The sequence below is a fragment of the Acipenser ruthenus genome, chromosome 27 (genome assembly GCF_902713425.1).
Source record: "Acipenser ruthenus chromosome 27, fAciRut3.2 maternal haplotype, whole genome shotgun sequence".
NCBI classification, from domain to species: domain Eukaryota; kingdom Metazoa; phylum Chordata; class Actinopteri; order Acipenseriformes; family Acipenseridae; genus Acipenser; species Acipenser ruthenus.
In genome coordinates, this window is record NC_081215.1 from 17,807,175 (window position 1) to 17,830,049 (window position 22,875).

The following is a 22,875-nucleotide window of genomic DNA, read 5'->3' on the forward strand; positions in this document are numbered from 1 at the left end:
ACTGTCAATAGTGAGCTGGCAGTGTGTTCAAATCTATTGGTTATCTGTCCAGTGGATCAGTTTGTGTGGATTCCAGCTGGTATGGGAACCCATTGGTTTTACTGTACAACAGCCTCTGTGTGCTTCCAGCAACAAATGTCTCTGGAAAGCTTGTGTGATTTAATAAAAAAAAAAAAAAAAGAATACAAGTTGATAACAAGTTTTATAATTACATCAGCTGCAGGCAGGAGCCAACATGCTGTGGTTTTACAAAGTATATGTAATTAGTCAGAAAATATGCTTACATAGATCTGCAGTGAATAATATGTTCCCAAACTTCCTAGAGTCATTTAACATGCAAATTCCAGTAAATCTTACTCCAATATGCATTACCATCATTCTGCCCTGGGTGTCTCTCAAACAGACACTGAACTGCTAGTGGTCCAGATGTTTATGTGGACTGAGAGGGTGTGAAGTGATGTGAGCTAATTTCTAACCTTGCCCTAAAAATAAAAAAGCATGAAGATATTGGTCCCCTGCACCATCTATCCCCCTGGGGATATTTAGTTTGCTGTTAATCTAACAATGGGGAGATAATTTAGGCACAGCATCTTAAGTTCCTTAAACAATACTAGAATCGTAAGAGCCAACAAATCAACTAAAATTGAACTAACTGTACAATAATAAGAACTGCATTGCCACTGTGTTGGGGGGGGGGGGGGTAGGGTGTATTTTTACTGGAACGGGTATGGTCACCTGTTGCTCTACCTTGGAGTATCTTGGTTACGTTTAACCTGCTTCTGTTTTATTCGGGATTAGAGAGGGTCATTAGCTCTGTGGTATGTATACATGGTGATAATTAACCCTTCTCACCTTATAGGACACAAGCAGGGAGATTTGTTTGCAGCCCTGTGGTGGAGAAAATAAGACATGCGTCCACAATCCAGAGCTCTATCATGACGATTCTAATAGCTAAAAAAATCCATCACACAATGGTTGTGTATAGATCTAATCTATCTAACATCACATGGGGAAAGCAGCAACATTTTCATATGATCTCTCTCTCTCTCTCTCTCTCTCTCTCTCTCTCTCTCTCTCTCTCTCTCTCTCTCTCTCTCTCTCTCTCTCTCTCTCTCTGTCTCTCTCTTGCTCTACCTCTCTCTTCCCCTCTGCCTCTCTCCCTAAAAGTACTGAGGTGAAGTCCTAGTTTTGCAGCCAAGCACAGTACTGTAAACAAGATACCATTGAGACTGTTGCCATAACAAGATTCCCAAAACAAACCCTGCTGTTGAATTGTACAGCTCCAGCACAGCATCATTGGCTCTCACTCTGGTACTAGCGCACAGCTCTAGGCTACTTTTAAATATCAGACACCATGGCTCCAACTACAGTGTACTGCACTCCTGTGTAGTTTAATAATCCAATCTCTGTATGAGAACTAGCACATCGCATGCCCAGAGCCAGACAGGTGAGCAGTTTGGATGTGTGGCTGCAGGAGATTTCAGTGTGTTATTGAATAATTGATCAAATAAAAAAACATTGTTTTATTGTACCAACATCACAAACAAGTATGAACTAGGGCCTAACTCAAGCATTTGAAAGTAAAACTGATAATTTGAAGTGATAAAAAAATCTACATTGCTAAATCCATGCTTATTTAAATGGATGGATCAAGTACAAGTTATGCTAGTGTGATACTGAACATTACATTTATAAAGCTGTATCACTGAATATGTGTGTGTTTTTTTTAGACTTCCACAGTGTTTTTGTAATAGTCACATTTCCTTTTCATGCAAGTGGAGACCACAAAACTGACATCACCAGTGAACTTTTTATTTATCAGGAATTTCACAAACTAATGATTAACAAATTAACTCTCATAAATGACTGTTGCTCTTTACTGTTGCTCAACCTTGAAAAAAAGGATGATGTGAACATGAATTCAGACAGGTTGCTTAGAGTAATAAAGTAGGTCTGGAGATGTGTGTTTAACCAAGTTAATGATTACAGAAGCTGGCTTGTTGCCTTCTGCACAGTGGTTATTGTTGTTTTGAGCGATGCCCTTTTAAAGCTGGGTTAAAGAGAACCTGTCTCCTGAGGGAATCGTGTGTTCTGGGTTATGGAGAAAGAGACACTGGAACTGTGTGTACCCTTTGTTTGCAGAGGGACTCTTTGCCTCCTTGACCTTGACATACAGAGATACAGTGGTATGTGTAAAAGTAAGACTGACTGCACGTAAAACGAATAAAGCCACAGACTAGATGCTAAAAGATAACTATGGGAAAGGAGCAAAATCCTTATTGTAACACAGTCAACATGTGCAAACAGACTTGCCATTTGATGGGGCAACAGCACTTCTATCTTGTTTAGTCCAATAGGTTTCGACTATAAAAAGGCTAAATTTGAAAATGGTTTGAAAGAATTCCAGGTATAAATCCTGCTAGTCAGGTTAGCAGTAATTCCACTACCTTAACCTTATGACTACAAAATCATGAATGTATCCAAGAATTGCATTGCTTTCTATGTCTTGTTGTTGGACTTGTGTTGATAAATAATGTATTCTTTATCCTTTTATACTTTTTTACAGTTAAAAAAAAAAAAAAAAAAAAAAAACCTCGCAAGGAATTCATTATATCTTCAATATTGCAGGCCTGGGGGAGTGACATCATAGACCAACAAAGCTTCTAGCCACATTGCACCCAGAGTGTGGAGTTAATAATGAAAACCTTGTCATGGTTTCTTGCTTCGGGGAAAACCGACCCAGTCTGCTTCCCTTGACACTGTGTGATACTAGCACCCTGTTATGAAGCATAAAAACACTGCAACTTTAATATAAAAAGTGCTGGTTCGCTGTGATATTCTCTTTCTCATCAGGTCATCCCCAACTGTATTTGTATTCACTTCCCTTTCTTCCCACAGACAATACTACTGGAACGATGAGAGGGGAAAGAAAACCAAGTGCACCGCCCCACAGTACGTCGACTTCGTCATGAGTTTGGTGCAGAAGCTGGTAACAGACGACGACATCTTTCCAACAAAATATGGTGTGTAGCCAATGGACTGGCATTACCTACTGCTCGGGAACTTTGAAACATTCGGGTTGATGAAGGACAAAACTTGTTGGGAGAAACCACTTGCTGTTCTTTCTTTGTTACAATATAACATTTTGTTTTATTAAACTATATTAACCCTGGACCCTATAATGCAGTACCACAAGAGGCAGTTCACCAATATATGTAGTTTCCAATCATGGCACATTGCCAGTCATTTTTAGTGCTGTTAGAGCCATTTTAGGTTGACTCACACATCACAGACAGCAAATTAAACTATTAATCAGCTCGATTCGACGCTGGAACTAACTTTTATTTCAGGGTCTGGAAGGATCAAGGTGTCAGAGAGACTTTAGTATTTATAGACATTCCCTGGTGGGAGTCCTGCTGCGCATAGTGTCTGTTTTGCTTTCGTGTAAATTAACAGTATAATTCAATTAATTTATGAGGGCGCCGGAGAAGTTTTCAGGCCCAACTATACCAAGTCAAGCACCTGTGGCACGAGTGCCATCTGCTGGCCAAATATGCATCAGATTCATGTTTTTCTCAGTCATTTCTATTGGATGCTGGCTATTGAACCTTTTTTTTCTTGCAGGGAAAGAGTTCCCCAACTCGTTCGAGTCGCTAGTGAAGAAGATCTGTAGATACCTGTTCCATGTTTTGGCACACATCTACTGGGCACACTTTAAGGAGACGGTGGCGCTGGACCTGCAGGGACACTTAAACACACTCTACGCACATTTCATCGTATTTATAAGGGAATTCAACTTGGTGGACCCCAAGGAGACCTCCATCATGGACGACCTGAGTGAGGTCCTCTGTAGCAGCTCAGCTGACGCACAGAACCACGTGAAGGAGAGATGAACCCTCCCCACTCCCTTCCTGGTGCTATGACGAGGAATAAAAAACAAGACAACGATATGGGACAGTAGTAGCTCTTTTTAAGAAAAATAAATTACAAAAATCTAAACTAAGACTGAGTAAGAAAGGACTTTGGCCCATGCAGGGAAACGCGAGTGAGTTTTCCCAAGGCAAGCCTGCTGCCCGCCGTTTCATTAGAACGAACCACGCTTTTTTTTTTTTTTATTCTTTTTTTTTTTTTTTTTTACTTTGGGACATTCATTCACTCTCCTTTTCTCACCCCTTTTCTGTGCCTCAGATTAGGATGGTGGTGCTGCCACTTTTTAATGTATTATTGTGTAATGTTATAAAAAAAAAAAAAAAAAGCTTTTTATTTGTAGTGGCTTCTGCTTAATACCACAGATGGAGAGGGGGTGAGTTAACAGCCCCTGGGATGTTGCTGTTGATTCACACTATCTCCTCTCGCCTGTGGTATTCAAGAATGCATCTGTCTGAAAGAGGTCTCCCAGTCAGGACCTGGGAGAGTTTCAGTCTAGCCTGTTGAGGTGAATTTAACATTTAGTCAGCTTTTTATTTTTGTAATTCAGTTAAATCAGCTGGTAACCCATTTAATGCAGGTGGTTGAGCCCTGGCTTCAATGAGCAGTAAGGGACATGGTGTGTTGAGGCAGGGTTAAATAAATAAATAGAAGAGCCATTTCAAAAGCTAAAGCCCCTTTTTAAGACTGCGCGGTTGGCAGAGAAAGGGCGCTGTTTTTTTTATGTTACTTCACCATAGCTACTGTTTAGAAAAGAAGCATGCATAGGACAAAGACAAAGCGTTGTCTGCAAATGTGTACATGTTCCAGTGTTGAGATTCACTGAACGGGAGGGTTGAGGACCATTCTTAGCTTTATGTTTAGAGTGGCAGACTGTGGCTAAGTTAAAGACCTCTGCACTTGCAGATTGGGATGTGTGGTCTCTGGAGGAACACATTTAATTGAACACACCAGGAAAAAAAATAAGAGGGAGAAGAGAGTAAAATATGAATCATGGTTGCCGTGCCGGTTTATTTAATGCAGAACTTTGGCTGGCAAAAGAAGACCCCTCCCAGGACTTTTAAATGGCTTTTTTTATATAACAATAAACATAATAATAGTAAATTATTTTTAAAATAAGTGGATTATTTAAAGAGCAGGGTGAATAAGATTGGTCAAGACCCTAGCACAAGTGCTGCATCACAATATGATAGTTGCTGTAGTGGCAGTTCACCACTTGTGTTCTTACCTGCCGAGCCCTGACACGAGAATACTGAAAAGGTGCAGTTGAATATTTTTGTATTATTATTATTTTGACATATGCAGGGTTTTCAGTTCTAGCTTTTATGTTTTATGTATTTAATTAATTATAAGTTAAAAGCAGTTTAATATTTTACGCTCTGTGAATTATAATCTAATATCTAATAAAAGATAAATGCAACCTCCAGTCTCTCATTATCAATTGTTTAACTACTTGGGATTAAAATCATGTTATTTGTGTTTGTGTATATATACACTCTATACAGTGCACCTCTCTAGGAGTCTCAAACTCTATACAACTCAAGTTTACTGCAGACCTTTAAAGGAGACTAGTATTAAAACTGTGTGTTTTAATAATCTGCTTGTTTTGGATGTAATTTCTAGAGCAGTCAAAGACTCACATGCTCATCAAGGGGGTTTAGTATGAGAAATAAATCCTTTCGTTAATTTAAACTTTGATAGCTTTACTTGAGAAATAAACCAAGTTGCTGCAAAACCAGCTATTGAGCTGCAGATAGACTTGAACAAGCCATTGTGGATCTTCATGATTAGAAGTGCAGTTTTGTGGACAGCCTGCTTATGGGAGCCTGGCTTTGGGATTTGGTCAGAATGTAAAGCAGTAAAGACCCCAAGCATCCACTTTACACCAAAGCGATGTCAACTTCTCCAACCATTTATTTAATTAATTATCCCCAGAAATCAAATCTACCTATTTATCAGTTTAAATGTGGATGGTGAATCTGGAACATTCGGAATAGCTGTTGTCCTGTAACAAGTACTTCTGTAGATCTGTTTTTATCATTTTAGTTCGGACAACAGCACAATAAAACCTGGGGTAATTTAATAAGCCTCTTATTTGTTTGACACAAAGTTGTGGGCCTCTTGCATCAGCTGGGGTTTGAACAACTCTTGGAAAGCAAGTGCATAGAAATCAATATAAGTTATTATATTATAAACATTTTTGCAAATTGTAAAAAAAAAAAAAAAAAAAAAAAAAGGTGCTTTAATATTGAATGCGTGGTGGTGCACAGGTCTTTACTTCACCATATAAGAAATCAGAGTACAGGCTGTTGCTTAGTTACAGGGTTAGTTTGATAGAGTGAGGCATATTAAGGAAGGAAGTATCCCACTATCGTTCATCATGCAGGTACTGTCCATTTCTTTTAAGCCTTGGCTCACCCATCTAGCGTCTTTCAGTTGGCAGGAGAGATTGAATGCAAGGTCTTCAACAACTGATCGTTTCAGACTGGTTTATTGTGTGTTTGACGGTTGCATTGTAATACATTGTAAATACTGTGTTAAAAAAAAGGAAGGCAGTGGAGGTTGGTGTGTTGTAGTTGAATACAAGTAGCAACCATTGAGACTTCAGATTTCTCTTTGAATTGAAAAATTTTTTTATCGAGTTTATATCAGTGGTACACAGTGGGTAGAAAAGCAAAGGCCCAAGTTATATGTAGTGTAGTGCCTCTCCCAAATGCTCTTTCGGTGGGTCCTGATCAAGTCATTCTGTAGAGTTCTGCAACAGATCCTTGCAGTTCTATACAATGAAGTGTTATCCAAGTAATTGCATTGAAATTGTATGTAGTAGTTATTGCATACTTAGTACTTTGCATATACCAGATATATGCTCAAACCCAGTCTCAAATTATTATTTTTTCTTAAATACATGCATTTTTATTTGTATTGCCTACTCAAAAATAGAAGGAAGATTTGAATTATGTGAACCCACCCAACACAGTGTCACTATTCAAAAGAACCCAGGGTGTGTACAGATCTGCTGTAAATACCGTCTGGGCTTGCTGGTTTAAAAAACCTGAACCCGATATTGTACAAAAATGGCTGTGCCTTTGTCTTTCTTCCACCACCTAATAATGTGCAAATCACCTGCTTTGGTGTTCTGTATCTGATTGGGATATGATCACCCCCTTGTGGGATGAAAACAATATTGCACCCTACCGATTTTGATGACATTTCCCTATTAGGCAGTCCTGTGAGAGGGGGAAATGGGAAAGTTTCTATGCATTCAGATCAAGTGGCAATCTGTTGGGAAGTCTTGCGATATGTGCAAATTAGATAGGGAAGGGTGTTCATACTAGAACCCTGTAAATGTGTCCAGTGCAGCCTATAGTTTATATGAGCTGAGTCTAATCCGGATACAGCAGCTTTTCTTTGAACATATGACTGGGTGGGAGGTTCAAATTGAATCTTGAAAATGTCAGCACGTTTCCTTCACTGGGCTCACAACCAGTCCTTTATGACTAATTCATTAAACTGAACTACTGCACTGTAAGCTCATGAGTTGTGGTAGAACAGCCGCCCAGGGTCTCAAAGGTGCTCTCAAGCCAGCTTGCCCAGTGGCTACTTGATTTTCCCTCCATAAGAAAACTGTAGCTTTAACCTGGTGATGTATTTCAGCTTGGGATCTGAGCTGAAGTTCTGCTTTGGTTCATGGTGGGGGGGAGGAGGTTTAAAAAAATGTCAGTGTTAATGTGTAATAAGCAGGACTATACTGCACCTCTCTCATTGGAATATTAACAACATTCTCAAATGCATACATTCACTGCTTATAGGAAACGTAATAGGCCAGGAGGGGGTATTAAGTCAATTGGGAACCATCAGACTTACATACAATGTTGTGACAGGATAAACAGGCTTCAAGTGAATGAAAAGTAAAAATAAAACCTGGAATAAAAAAAACTCCACAGTGAAACAAGAAAGGATGTGTTGTGAAAATCTTGTTAAGCTAATAAGAGGTTAGGAAATGTTTCATTAAAATTTTGGTTAAACAGAATTTTGATCCAGCACACTCTGTGTGTACTTCCCTTCATAGTGTTCCAGCCCCACCTAGCGGTAAAAGGTGGTACAGCAGGACTCTACAGACACTGTAAAAAGGTCAGATGAAAATGAAATTCTTATCCCAGACCCACCAAGCTATAACACGGTATAATCAGAACCCACACACATGTTGTAGCATCAGAAATTGCCACAGTTGTTTGACAACTGGGTAATCTTGTGAGTTTTGAATACTTTTAGTTGACCATGTTAGTTAAGGTCTTTGCACAGTGCCGGTGATAATGCAGTCACAAAATTGAATTGTAAACAACAGTAAATACAAAGGCAAGGAATGTGCAAACAAATCCAGATTTAGCTTGGTGACAGTATATAATAATAATAATAATAATAATAATAATAATAATAATAATAATATATCTATTGGAATTACAACTAAACAGTCTTAAACACAAAGGATGAAATATATACAATCAAAATAAGTCTGACACCTGAAGTGGTTTTGGCTGCATTAGTTGATTTTTTTGCACATCTTGTATAGCAAAGAAAGCCTTGCATTTTTGAGTATTCTGACTTTATTTATTTGAGTACCACTGATATAAACTAAAGGGGTAATTTATTTTTATTTATTTCCTTCAGTTTGTTATTTTATTAAGTACTGGTAGCTGTCCCATCCCTTTTTACTAGACCCACTTCTAGAAAGAAAATGCCACACAATGCAGTTATTAATAACATGGTTGGTTTGGGAGTCAAAACTTGTTACCATGGGTTTTGTAAAGCTGGGCAAAAATGACAAGCAAAAAATATGATATTTCATTGATTTTTTTTTTTTCCTTTGTGTTTTAATTATTATGATTTATTATTTTCTTTAGAAGTGTAGATTTAATTTGCCATTTAGATCTTTCTTTCTCTGTTGCATAAGAACACATTACACTTGTCCTTTGGGTTAGATTCAACTTTATTTTCTGCAAATGTGTTTTATTTTAATTTTATTTTATTTTTTAGTTTTTGAGGTCACTTTTTGGCTTCATTAATATAAAAAATGTATTAAAAAAAAAAAAAAAAGGGATATAGACCCAATGTCTTGTCTGATTTTCTGTCCTACAAAAGTGCATCCTCATCAACCCAGTGGTAGCAGAAAACATGACAGCGCTGTCATTGACATTAAGATGTTGTCTTATCACGGAGAGCTAGGACAACACCGATTAAAGTGTTATGTGACCCTTTCTCAGAATGGACAATGGAAACCTTTCTTTGTCCTTGATCCAGAAGTACCTGCCAATTAGCCTCTACAACCAGCTCTGTTACAGTTGCAGCCAACAGTGCCCACAAGTATTGACATCCTCTTATGTTTCCAATGCAAAATACTCCAATACATGATGGCATTATTTCCACTTAGGAAATGTGTTAATCCATGCATTACATATGAAGTTGAAACTATGAAGAGTCACATGGCTGGCTAACTAGTTAAAAGGGCCCTTAGAACCACATGGCTCCTTTGCTCTTCCCATTTAACCCTTAATCCTTTCAGTGTAGGTTCTATAAAGAGCCATTGTTATGGCACAAGATTCTGGCTAAGGGTTACAAATCTGATGCTTCATATTTATAGCCTTCTATATCAATGGATGTGTATCATTTACACTACCTACACATCTTCAATGCAAAGGGAGACTTGATTTCATATGTACAGTGCCTTGCGAAAGTATTCGGCCCCCTTGAACTTTGCGACCTTTTGCCACATTTCAGGCTTCAAACATAAAGATATGAAACTGTAATTTTCTGTGAAGAATCAACAACAAGTGGGACACAATCATGAAGTGGAACGAAATTTATTGGATATTTCAAACTTTTTTAACAAATAAAAAACTGAAAAATTGGGCGTGCAAAATTATTCAGCCCCTTTACTTTCAGTGCAGCAAACTCTCTCCAGAAGTTCAGTGAGGATCTCTGAATGATCCAATGTTGACCTAAATGACTAATGATGATAAATAGAATCCACCTGTGTGTAATCAAGTCTCCGTATAAATGCACCTGCACTGTGATAGTCTCAGAGGTCCGTTTAAAGCGCAGAGAGCATCATGAAGAACAAGGAACACACCAGGCAGGTCCGAGATACTGTTGTGGAGAAGTTTAAAGCCGGATTTGGATACAAAAAGATTTCCCAAGCTTTAAACATCCCAAGGAGCACTGTGCAAGCGATAATATTGAAATGGAAGGAGTATCAGACCACTGCAAATCTACCAAGACCTGGCCGTCCCTCTAAACTTTCAGCTCATACAAGGAGAAGACTGATCAGAGATGCAGCCAAGAGGCCCATGATCACTCTGGATGAACTGCAGAGATCTACAGCTGAGGTGGGAGACTCTGTCCATAGGACAACAATCAGTCGTATACTGCACAAATCTGGCCTTTATGGAAGAGTGGCAAGAAGAAAGCCATTTCTTAAAGATATCCATAAAAAGTGTCGTTTACAGTTTGCCACAAGCCACCTGGGAGACACACCAAACATGTGGAAGAAGGTGCTCTGGTCAGATGAAACCAAAATCGAACTTTCTGGCAACAATGCAAAACGTTATGTTTGGCGTAAAAGCAACACAGCTCATCACCCTGAACACACCATCCCCACTGTCAAACATGGTGGTGGCAGCATCATGGTTTGGGCCTGCTTTTCTTCAGCAGGGACAGGGAAGATGGTTAAAATTGATGGGAAGATGGATGGAGCCAAATACAGGACCATTCTGGAAGAAAACCTGATGGAGTCTGCAAAAGACCTGAGACTGGGACGGAGATTTGTCTTCCAACAAGACAATGATCCAAAACATAAAGCAAAATCTACAATGGAATGGTTCACAAATAAACATATCCAGGTGTTAGAATGGCCAAGTCAAAGTCCAGACCTGAATCTAATCGAGAATCTGTGGAAAGAACTGAAAACTGCTGTTCACAAATGCTCTCCATCCAACCTCACTGAGCTCGAGCTGTTTTGCAAGGAGGAATGGGCAAAAATTTCAGTCTCTCGATGTGCAAAACTGATAGAGACATACCCCAAGCGACTTACAGCTGTAATCGCAGCAAAAGGTGGCGCTACAAAGTATTAACTTAAGGGGGCTGAATAATTTTGCACGCCCAATTTTTCAGTTTTTTATTTGTTAAAAAAGTTTGAAATATCCAATAAATTTCGTTCCACTTCATGATTGTGTCCCACTTGTTGTTGATTCTTCACAAAAAATTACAGTTTCATATCTTTATGTTTGAAGCCTGAAATGTGGCAAAAGGTCGCAAAGTTCAAGGGGGCCGAATACTTTCGCAAGGCACTGTATAGTCCTCTTTTTGTTTTTGTTTACAATAATTTACACAAACTGTATTAAATTGCTATGATTTGCCATGCGTCTTCTAGATAATACCAATTATTAAACTCGTTGGAAAAATGTGATAATCAATGTAAAATCCTCATCCAACATTTAGTATAGCTTGCTGATTAGGATTTACAAACCTTTACAGCCTTATTTATTACAATTTGAATTCTATAGACTCATAATGTTTTTTTGTCTATAGGAATGGTTCTTTATAGAAACTAAACAAGGGTTCTATAGAAAGACCTTATAATTCTACTTTGTATAGAATGTCCAGGAACACTTCTTTCTAAGAGGATAGTCCACTGTACCAGCATGATGAAAGCGCCTGTTTTCACACAGTGTGAAATTTGACAGATATCCTGTACTGTTATGAGTGCAAGATCAATGCAACACCAGAACCATGCTGATAGTTACTGCCAGCAACACCTTCATCCTAGTCACAATACTTACAATAACCAATGCATTATTATAATAATGTAGTATACAGGTGTTATTAAATAGGCCTACTACCTGGTGTGAATTGCGCTTGTAAGACTTAACAAGCAGGGTTAAACCTCACAAATACCCACATCAATAATAAAGAACACAGGCTTCAACCCTACAGATCTCACAGCACGAGTTCTGTAAGGCAGTGATTCAAATTTTACAATCCGGATTCACAGACACACACAATATATTACGCATACATAAGGAAGCAATAACCTGTCACATTGTACATCACAGATTAATTGAAGTCTACAGCATAGCACATACAAGACATTTTAACTGTATGGTGGCGTAAGAAAATTACATACATGGTAGTGAATTATGTTTGACACTATTAAAAGTTTAAAAAAAACCTATCCAGTGTTCTAATAATTAAAACTCCATTACTCAGAATGTTACAATTCTATCTTGTAATGGTCTGAGGCAGTGTCCATTTTTGTATTTATTTTACCGCTACAATCTGAACAAAAAATGATCTAAATGCGAAATCTCAAAAAAAAAAAAAAAAACCTTTTATTGCCTAATGTGGACATGCATCCTACTAACTAGCAAACCTCAAATAAATCTTTATTATTATCAGTCGTAGTAGTATTACCGGCAAACGTTTTTTCTATTCTGGTGGGTTATGAGTTTGACATTATTCTACACAGGTGTGTTCGTTTAACTGCAGGAACACAGTCGACAATGTTTTCCTACGTGTCGGGAGAGTACGGTCGACGCCTCAACAAAAACAACAACAAAAAATTGTAAATAAAATAAAAACACCTGATAATACTGCATAAGGTAAGCATATATACACCATGGTGTCGACTAAACAATCGTTTTATATTGCATGTGTATGCCGCAGTTAAATAAAACATAAAATAAAGGAACTCTTGTGTAAGCAGTTTCAATACCCTAGTAGAACTTGTCTTGGAATTATTAAAAATGACTGTAAATAGGATGTCAATAAATACGTAAATGATATAAAAATATGAAACAATGAAGGCTTTTTCATCCAACGTAAAATGTGAGTTATTACAAGTATACGTTTTCGAAAAAAAAGAATTGTTTGAAAATGCGCATTACATTTTCCATGCTTTGCCATTACATCTGTTTTTCTCTTTCTTAAAGTGTAACAATGAAATTAACGCTGCGGTATTGTGTGTGTTACCGATTTACAGTGTATATCAGTATAACAGGTGTGGCTAGAACTATATAAGTAGTATGCTAATTTATTTAATAGGGGGGTAGTATATATATATATATATATATATATATATATATATATATATATATATATATATATATATATATACACATGTGAAAGTTGTACAATAAAATAATAAATAATATGTCATAATTTCGTTTTGGTGCTGATGAAGGGTGAGTTATAGTGGCACTTGCTATAGTGAGGCACGGTAAGGACAGACAGGTGCCCTGTAAACTTCCCCTTATTGGTCTAAAAGCGCACCTCAATTCTGTCCTGAACGCCAGTCTTGGACTGCCAGTCGTGCCTGCATCATTGTGTGGTGGTTGTGTTATATAGACTAATGTACGCTTGGGGGCTAAGATGAGATCACCAAACTTCATTTATGACACGAGACTGATTAAAACCCAGACCTTCTTAAAGACCTGCTGTGTATTCAAGATTAATGGACAATTACTAACGGAACAAACTGATTTTAAGTACACCCCCGGTATCATTTTTTTTTAAATATAGGTTAATATATTTAAAATATATACTTTATTTTTAAGGAAATAAGTGAAAAGAATAGTTAGCTTTGATAACAGCGTTTATAATATTTCTAATAAATAAAACAGCATTAAAAATAAGATCAGCAATAAAGTACTGTATTTTTACATGGCAGTGTTGTAATGTTCTGGAGCCTGCTGTACTGTAACTCCGATCAGGGGATGGAAATTAGACTCCCATTGCATAGGAGTTTAACTGTTACAGTAACATTGTATACTGTACATTTTTGCTCAGAACCTGTCCTGTAGTTTAATAGTAACTAACACAATAATTCCATCATTCTTACTGTTTTCCACTTACATTAGTTTCTATTCATTAAATTCACAAAACATGCTATTAAATCAAACTTTGTCAATTTTTTCTTTAGCTTACAGTTGTATATGAGGTTACACTTTATCTATTTTTTGGAAGTAACACACACCCTCATAATTCTTGCCTTTGAATGGTATTTGAAAATGGCATTTACCTTTGAATGCAGTTATTATATTTGTATGTGATTCAGGTGATGGTGATATTTTGTGATTCTGACTAAGCATTTCTTGCAATGGTAATAAGACAACATGCATCTAGTACAGGAAAGCTGTCTGTAGTTCATGTGCATCAAAGGAGTTGAAAAGGTTCATATGCAAAAAGTGTGATTCTTGAATGAAGAGCCATATTGTACCTGCCTGTTCAGTGATAAATCATTCTAGGATTTTTTAGTCTATTGACTTCATATTTTCATTATATATTCCCAATGTTAGTTATAGTTGAATGTAAAAGAGTAAAATACACAATGATCTGGTAAATATGCATGTCTTGTTTTGAATAATATATATAGAGAGAGAGAGGAATCAGCTGGTTGGTTAATGAGATGAAATAAGTCATTTAAGGGGCAATGACAATTTCACCCTGCAGGTGAAATAAAGAAGAAAGTACAGCACATTCTGAAAGCATGGCTTGCAAACAGAGATTTATTTAACCTAGTCGTAGTGCCAGATGTCATGTTTTATAATAAAAAAATATATAAGATAACATGTGTTTCTTTCAAAACTGCACCTTTTAGACCAATATAACACATAGAAAAGCGCAACAAGTACTGTAAAATGTATGGACTCCCTTTGCCAGCTTCAATTACTTAAAGCTCACAATAAATAAAACCTGAGGTGTCTCAAACTGCTATGCAATGGGAGTTATTTTCATACCTGGAGAATCTGTTAGAGTTCTCTGTTTCTGCATCCACTGTCCCCACATACATGTGATGAAATTCTAGCTCCCAATGTCTAACACTCTGTATCTGGGTTAATCTACACAGGGTGCTGAGATCACTGCCTTTAAGAGAATGACAGCAGAGGTGCAATCTGGAATACTGACATCAACCTGGACACAAGCAAGGACTTTTTACAATGACCCACATGCAGGTAAACATTTACATCCCATTGAAATAGAGCAGAGCATGAGGGAACAGAATAGACAGCCCTGGCAGACAGGAACACACACAGTCATGATACATGGGTTTGACTTGGTTGGATACTTTTCATGGAAGGCCTCGCTGCACTGTGATTGTCTGCTGAAATGCTCATGAGCCTGGATTGCAGCAGGTCACTTAGAATGTCGTGTGGGCCATACAGGCTATATCTTGTGAGAGACTTTAATTCATCTTTGATGTACACTTGGACAGAAATTGCTCCCTTACTTCTCATTTCTAATACACCTTGTGCTATGTTTACTATTTGGAATTGCATTTTTATTTGTGATGCATTTGAAGTTACTTAAAAAAGACAGTAGGCTTGCCCATGCTGAGTTTTATATTTCCTTAAGAGTTTACAAGGAGAATGAGTGTTAAATTGCAGTGTCGTGCTGTGGTTCAAAGGTCTACAGTGTGATTCGGTGCACTGAGACAATGTTTGGCTTATAAAAAAGGGGGTGTTTGTGGGTCTGTAAAATGTACAATGTAGGCACCATTTTTGTATGTTGTTGTGTTATAGTACACAGTACAGGGATGTTTTTAATGAAGTGGCCACTTCATTACTGTGTGCATTGATTGATTGATTGATTGATTAGTTCATATTTCTGTGCTGAGCATTTAGAATTATACAGTAGTGGTACTGTGAATGCAGTATACTGAAGGAGCTTGATGGACACCTGTCTGTCTGTCACATTTTCATGATCTTCTCCAACCTTTCCCAGATTGCTAAAGATCTTCAGCACTGGATTTTGGTATAATTCAATAAACTGTAGATATCATACATATACAGTATAACCTATAGATTAATGTAGTCCGAGATTACGAGGACACTTTTTATGTGTGTGCACTGGTCTTCTAACTGTCACTACCTACAGTGGCAATATTTTTTTAAATATAGGCTAACTAGCTTATTATTTAAACCACTTTTCAACATAATACACAAAAGTCATATAAAACAATTGTACGGTGTGTGTGTGTGTGTGTGTGTATCTCTCTCTCCCTCTCTCACAACGTGACCACTAGATGGCAGTGGAACTTAAGCCAAATCAAAAGGACTAAGAGCAGAACTTCGAATGCTGGAAATGCACATGCTAGTTTACATCAGGCTTATACGTTTTTTATGTTTTTAATTTGAATTGATGAAGGCTTACGTTCGAAAAGGGGGGGGGGGGGGGGTGTGCACAGTAATAGGCTCCTCTCAACTTTGCCAAGGCACGATTCCTCTGAAGAAATTCAAATGATGACATGTACATATAATAGAGAGGCTTGTTAGTGCTTTCATAGTTTGGTCCTTGGGTTTTGAAGCAGGAGAAGTTACTGTATTTCTGCAAATGTAATGATACATAATTATACATGCATGCAGTGAATGGCTGACTGAATACAATACGGTTTTAATTAGGTTTGTTCATGCTTCAATTTGCTTTGTATTTTATTTTTAGATTGTTTCCTAATCCAGCCCTGTGAGATGCGGCTCAACATCTTACAACCACTTGATTGTATTCAGTTGGAGTCTATAGCAGTTTAAGAAGTGTGGTGGTTTGTTCATATAATTTAAACATAATGGCTTTCAAAAAGGCCAAGAGAGCAACGCAAATGTGACCATTAAGAATAATATGCTTTTTTATGGCTGACTGCATCAGTCACTTTGTAGTTCTCTTTGACACAATTATTGGAGTTTTTGTTTTTCACCAGATCACATGGCTCTCTATGTGAATGGCTGTCTATGTGGCTCAGAAAAGCAGCAGCACTCTATTGACACTCCATGTGGCATCCTGTGATGCTTTTTCCCTCTGTTGTGGTGCAGTGCTGAATATGGGCTGGTGAAAGTTTGCTTTTACTGGCAATTGTGGGGGTCTTCAGAGAAATCAATCACATTTTTAACATTTGATCATAAGATACACAGTGGAACATTGTTACCTGTCTCCCCATGACTTTAGTGTATGGATACATCCTGCAAATTTTGCAGAGGAAATCTTGCAATGTATTGTAAGATTTGAGGTGGGTGAAAGGTGCTTATTTTCCATAATAACCCTGTGCAATGCCACACAGCTGGCAAATGGCCACTTTAATCAACACGACCGTTCACAAGCAGGACATGGAGTTATAAATGCCAGGAAACACAAGTCAGCATTGTCTGTCAGCTGTGAGTTGAAGCAAGTTTCAGCAGATTCAAGTCATTATGATATTGTTGCTTGAATTATTCAAATGGAAAACATCTTCCTAGATCTATTTATTAAGGAACATTATGGCTTTTTATATTTCAAAGAGGCGCAGGGACAAAGAAACGCATTTAAGGTTTATTGTTTAACACCATTAAACATAGATCAGTTGTAATCAAGTAGACAAAATAAGGATAACCGACTGAAATGTGAGTCTTGCACGTGGCACAGACACTTTGCCTTTGATTCTCCTTCCCTCTGAGATTTGGTCTGTACCCCCAAAGCTAAGGAGCAAAGCTCATCTTGACGGGATAGAGTGGGAGGTGGAGGGTGCAAGAAACAAAGGAAAGCTAGGATCTGCATGTATAAATAGCACAAGGAGACTGGGGGAATTAGGTGATGAGGATAGGGGGATTAGAAGGAGGGGTTGTCCTTGAGTCTCTCAGAACCACAGCCAGGCTTCCATTGAATGTATCAATCTGTTTAGTATTTAGGTTTATTGTATTATAAACAAAAAGGAAACCAGAAGTCATTTCAAACCCTTAGTTGCGACAGTGTTTGTGTCGTGCACTTTACAGTTGTGTTGGGCTGCAGGGAGGAGCACTTTAGCCCCTGATTTAGCTTTGTTATTTTTGTAGAAGTACTTGGGAGTGGATTTGATCCATCTCTACTGCGCTGGGATAAGAGCATTTTACAGAATTACCCTGAATTTCATCAACCACCTGTCCATGGTGCAGTCCAGAGTGATTCCCAGTGCTTTACAACAATGCTACTGTGCTTTATCCCAGCGGGATACGTATTGATCCGATCAACCCCTTAGGCTTCTGTTCCCTTTGATGGAATTCCCTACGTGCTCTATTCGGTGTAGAAACCAAATTCCTCTCATGTAGGCTGGATGTAGTGAATGGTCCCCTCCAAAGCTTAACAAGTTGGATTCTTAATAAAGCAATGTTTGGTGTTGACCAGGGATAGAAATAAGACTCCCATTGTATAGCAGTTTGATCCATTCCTGGTGAGTTTAATAAGATACACCTGATCAAGTTACATACAAACTATGGCTAATCAAGCTTCTATTAAAACCTGGAATGGGTGAAACCGCTATGCAGTCTTATTTCCAACCCTGTTGACTTTCTAATATATTTGAAAAAGTGGGGGGCCAAATAGATCAGTACAATATTCTGTAACAAAGGTCAGTTTAACCCATTTTTTAAGTTTTGCACATACAGTAGTGTTATTTTTAAGTATGCCAGCTTTATAAATTGCAGTTCATTGTTCACAAATTGTGTCAGTCACAGTGGTTTGATTATGAAGCTGCTATTGCTGGCTGTCATTCAGTTTGTGATTGTGTGTAATGGGAGGTTTTATATGGTGCTGCTGTTTGACAAAAATGTACCAAGCTTTTTAAATAAGAAAATACTATTTGCTTAACCCAATGTTGCATTGCTCCCAGTATACAGAATTACATGGCTCAGATGGTGTCGTTTTTAAAGTGTTTGTAACATTTATATTCTTTTCATCATCATAATGTTTGTTTCTTTCCATTATATTCATATTTCAAGGTTATTTCCCATAAGTCTTTACATCTATTTATTCCAATAGTATTGCCCTGAGTATACCTACTTACTGTATCTTGCATTTGATTTTCCTCTTATAGGTAACCCGTACTCACATTTTTTGTAATTGCACTTATTTGAAATAATTCTCATCCATTTATCATAATTACTACATGTTCTTACTGGACTTTACTCATATAAGCAAATATTTACTAGAAGTTTTAACTGCTCTTAGTCAAACTCGCTCTTATATTTTACTGTGTTCTTTGTTTTGCTCTTACTTGAATTTGATCTCATTGTTCTTTCATAACTGCTCTTATCTGTATTATGATATTCTGTAATGTGATATTTTATAATGCAATACTTTGTACAGTGATATTTTGTAACAATTGTAAGTCGTCCTGCATAAGGGCGTCTGCTAAGAAACATAGTAATAATAATAATAATGAGTAGCCATCACTTAAGGTTGATTTTGATAAAGTGCTGATGGAAACAAATTCAGCCTGGAACATAGAAAGTTTAGGGAAAACATGTTCAGAGTATTACAAATCATAAAAGGAGTCAACAAAGTTAATTATAGTCACTATTTGTAGTCCTAAACAGAGACCAGGACCAGGAGGGTAGGAAGAGTAGTGAGTGTCTGGAATGTGTGACTATGCTGTTTCTGCTGAACCATAGGGATCCTTAAAGAAACGTGAGGATGTACTTCGTGGATCAATCAGCTGCTAGTAACCAAGGCAGACATTGACAGGATGAACTGCCTTCACTTGTTTGTAACATTCCTCATATTCTTAAATCTAATCCAGTCGAGCAAGGTTGGATTGGGGTGGGTGTAAAGTAACAAAACAAGACTGTGTAGAAGCATGGTAAAATATATCCCAAGGTATCACATGACAGCTGAACATATTTTACCTGTTCTGTAGTTAACATTGCAAAATGCCATTTTGGGGGGCTATAAAAAATACATCTCAACCAGTCATTCAGGAAATGAGCAGGAATAAAGATTTACTGTATTGTAGTTTGAAAGGGCAATGATAGCTGGTGGATGACTAGTCTAGAGTCCTAGTCTGCAGCTGCAACCGGGGAACCACTATCTTTGGTAAAGTAGTGATTGGTCAAACTGGGGTTGAAAGTAACTGGTGACTGCAGCAATTCATTGTGTGTCAATGAGTCTTGATACTTCATTTATATCATACAGTAATAGAGACTGTGTATCCTGATACATGACCAAAAGCACTAAACAACTACTTTGTTTTGAATGGATATGTGAATTATAGTTGATATGAGTACATACTCCCATATGAATACATCATTTCATATACGTTTCATATAATCTCATACAGCATTTAATCGTATTACACATCATACACAGTAGCCAATCAAGACCATAACATTTAGTCAGATACAGTGCCCCCTCAGTGTACTATTACAGTAGTGAGGGGGCAAAGAGGATTGTACCATCTGACAGGTACTGTACTGAGGATAAGGACACAACCTTTCTAATACTGGGGCAATAGTTGAGGCTATGGTCTCAATGGGTACTCACCTGGATAAAAAAAATAATAATGAATGAGTGTTTATTTGAAACTGGCCATTGTCGAGATGCATTTTCTTCCAGACCCGCACTAATTCTGTACTTAGGAGCCCCTAATACCCATGTGATTCTAAGGGACTTTCAACCAGGTCTATATAGTGCAGAGACTTGTTTAGGAGTGGGAACCCTTCCCCACGGTAGAACAATGTGCAGCCTCGTTGATTTATTAGGCTGAAGGCTCTTGTATGGTAAAACGATGGTTGTATACAATTTAAATGTTTTTTAGATGTGCTTAGTATATATAATTACTTACAGTGGTTTGCAGAAGTATTCACCCTCTGCAAAGTTTTCACATTTTGTTGGCACCTGAGCGTACTCCATGACGCTTTCAAATTAGACTTTACATGTAGAATCTACACAAATTACTCCACATTGATAAAGTTAAAAAATTCATATAGAATATAAATAAGTAAGATGTACAGAGAAAAACAGATTAATCTCAGTTGCATAAGTATTCAATCCCTTTGCTAATGCAGCCCTAAATCAGTTCAGGTGCAAATGATTTGTTTGAAAGGTCACAAAATGAGTGAAATGGTTTAAGCCTGTGTACTCAAAGTGGTTTAACTTGTAGATAATTTCCCTTAGGTATATAAAGACTTTCAAGCTGCAGCTCACATAGTGATCCAACAAAGCAACAATGAAGACCAAGGAACTTTCAAAACAAGTCAGGGATAAAGTGGCAGAGAGGCACAGAGCAGGAGAAGAGTACAAGAAAATTTCAAAAGGCGATGATTATCCCTCTCAGCACAGTGAAGTCCCTTATTAAGAACTGGAAGATGCATCATACCACCCAGACACTACCCAGATCAGGTCGCCCTCCCAAACTGAGCAGCCGGGCAAGCAGTAAACTGGTTTGGGATGTCACTCTGAAGCCAACAATGACCTTGAGAGATCTGCAAAGTTCTGTGTCTGCGATGGGAGTCAGTGTTCACACATCAACAATAAGTCGGTCCCTACACAAAGCTGACCTGTATGGACGGGTGGCAAGAAATAAGCCATTACTCCAAAAGCCTCATCTTAAAGCATGTATGGAGTTTGCGAAAAAGCATGTAGATGATATTGCAAACACGTGGAAAAAGGTTTTGTGGTCAGACGAAACTAAAATTTAAAATTCCAAGTGTTACATCTGGCGCAAGCCCAACACTGCACATCACCCAGTCAACACCAGCTGTCAAGCATGGTGATGGCAGCATCATGTTATGAGGATACTTCTTTTCAGCAGGGACTAGGAAGCTTGTCAGGATAGAGAGGAGAATGGATGGTGCAAAGTACAGGTGAATCCTTGAGGAAAACCTGTTTGAGTCAGCCAAGACTCTGAAACTGGGGAGGAAATTCACATTTCAGCAGGACAATAACCTGAAGCACAAAGCCAAAGCCACACTGGAGTGGCTGAACAAGAAGAGAATTAATGTTCTTGAGTGGCCCAATCAAAGTCCTGACTTGAATCCAATCGAACATTTATGGCGAGACTTGAAGATTGCAGTCCATCGATGATCCCCAACAAACTTATCAGAACTGGAGCAATTTTCCTGTGAAGAATGGGCAAAAATGTCACCATTCTACTGTGCAAAGCTAGTAGAGACCTATCCAAAAAGACTCATAGCAGTAATTGCTGCAAAAGGTGCTTCTACCAAGTACTGACTTAAGGGGCTGAATACTTATGCAACCAGTAAATTTCATTTTGTACATTTTCTTTGCAAGTTTTGCTGACATTTAACCTCCTCCTCATATAACTGTTCAGTTTAATACTACAGTTTTGAACAAAAAAAGTTTGTTTGAGAAACTGTGCATACATTATTTGTAATTCAACAAAATGTGACATTATTGGTAGGGGGTGAATACTTCTGCAAACCACTGTATATTGTTGTTTAAAAAAAAAAAAAAAAAAATGAAAGCTTTTCGTGGGTAATTCTAATTGTTTATATGAACAGCAGGGCCTCTCTTCAACCAGAACAGTAATATCATGAACGATACATGCATCCAGTTATGTTAGTATGGGCAGTTCGTTTTTTTAACATACTTGAGGTTATCAGAATGGGTTCTAAATTCTTTACAATTTTTTATTTTTTTTCTTAACCAGGACAAGCCCTTGAGGGAGTTATTTTGCTTAAATGTGTTTTTTTTGTGTGAGAAATGAAAGCTCTATCTTGGTAGCTAGACCAAATCCATTGTCATTTTTTTAAATATATTATTTACTTTTTAATTTCAGGACTGGCCGATTTCTGGAAGGCTGTGTCTTGGTAGCCACTTGCTGGTTGAGGTGAAACTGCGGAGGCCTGGACTGGAACGACCCTCGATAACCACAGGTGAGTAGAGCATTTATAAACCTTCATCACTAAATCCCATTGACCTCTGACAATTGAGAACAGGTGCTCAGCAGGCTGCAAATATAAAGGGTGTAGAGTCAGGATTCTGTATTTACACCATGGGCATACATGCAAGTGGACAACAACACACAAACAATGGATACATTGTTAGTTTAGCTCTCTTATTTCAGCATCAACGTAAATAATGCAATCTTCAAAGTTGGCAGTATTTTATAAGAAAAACCCTTAGTTTCCAACCTTTTTGGCACATTTCTGCAGAGGA

General features: G+C 37.8%; 2 protein-coding genes and 1 long non-coding RNA gene across 7 annotated transcripts in view; 2 read left to right on the plus strand and 1 right to left on the minus strand.

Annotated features, from left to right (window-relative positions):
• The window catches only part of LOC117432290 (MOB kinase activator 2-like), an 85,222-nt gene extending 79,875 nt beyond the window's left edge, over positions 1 to 5,347 (plus strand). For all 5 annotated transcript variants that reach the window (XM_034053980.3, XM_034053979.3, XM_034053978.3 and 2 more), the window contains exons 4-5: positions 2,899 to 3,023; positions 3,625 to 5,347. In XM_034053980.3, coding sequence (XP_033909871.1) covers positions 2,899 to 3,023; positions 3,625 to 3,893 — 394 coding nt within the window. In that variant the 3' untranslated portion in view covers positions 3,894 to 5,347. The remainder of the gene's footprint in view (positions 1 to 2,898; positions 3,024 to 3,624) is intronic.
• A 7,126-nt stretch (positions 5,348 to 12,473) lies between these two features.
• Positions 12,474 to 22,609, plus strand: LOC131701826 (uncharacterized). Its single transcript, XR_009309039.1, has 3 exons — positions 12,474 to 12,581; positions 14,828 to 14,933; positions 22,496 to 22,609. It is a non-coding gene; the product is annotated as an uncharacterized LOC131701826 (long non-coding RNA).
• Positions 22,580 to 22,875, minus strand: part of LOC117431964 (serine/threonine-protein kinase BRSK2-like) — a 213,987-nt gene continuing 213,691 nt past the window's right edge. Inside the window, exon 20 of the mRNA XM_059001922.1 lies at positions 22,580 to 22,667. Within this exon, the coding sequence (XP_058857905.1) occupies positions 22,660 to 22,667 (8 nt within the window). The 3' untranslated portion in view covers positions 22,580 to 22,659. The remainder of the gene's footprint in view (positions 22,668 to 22,875) is intronic.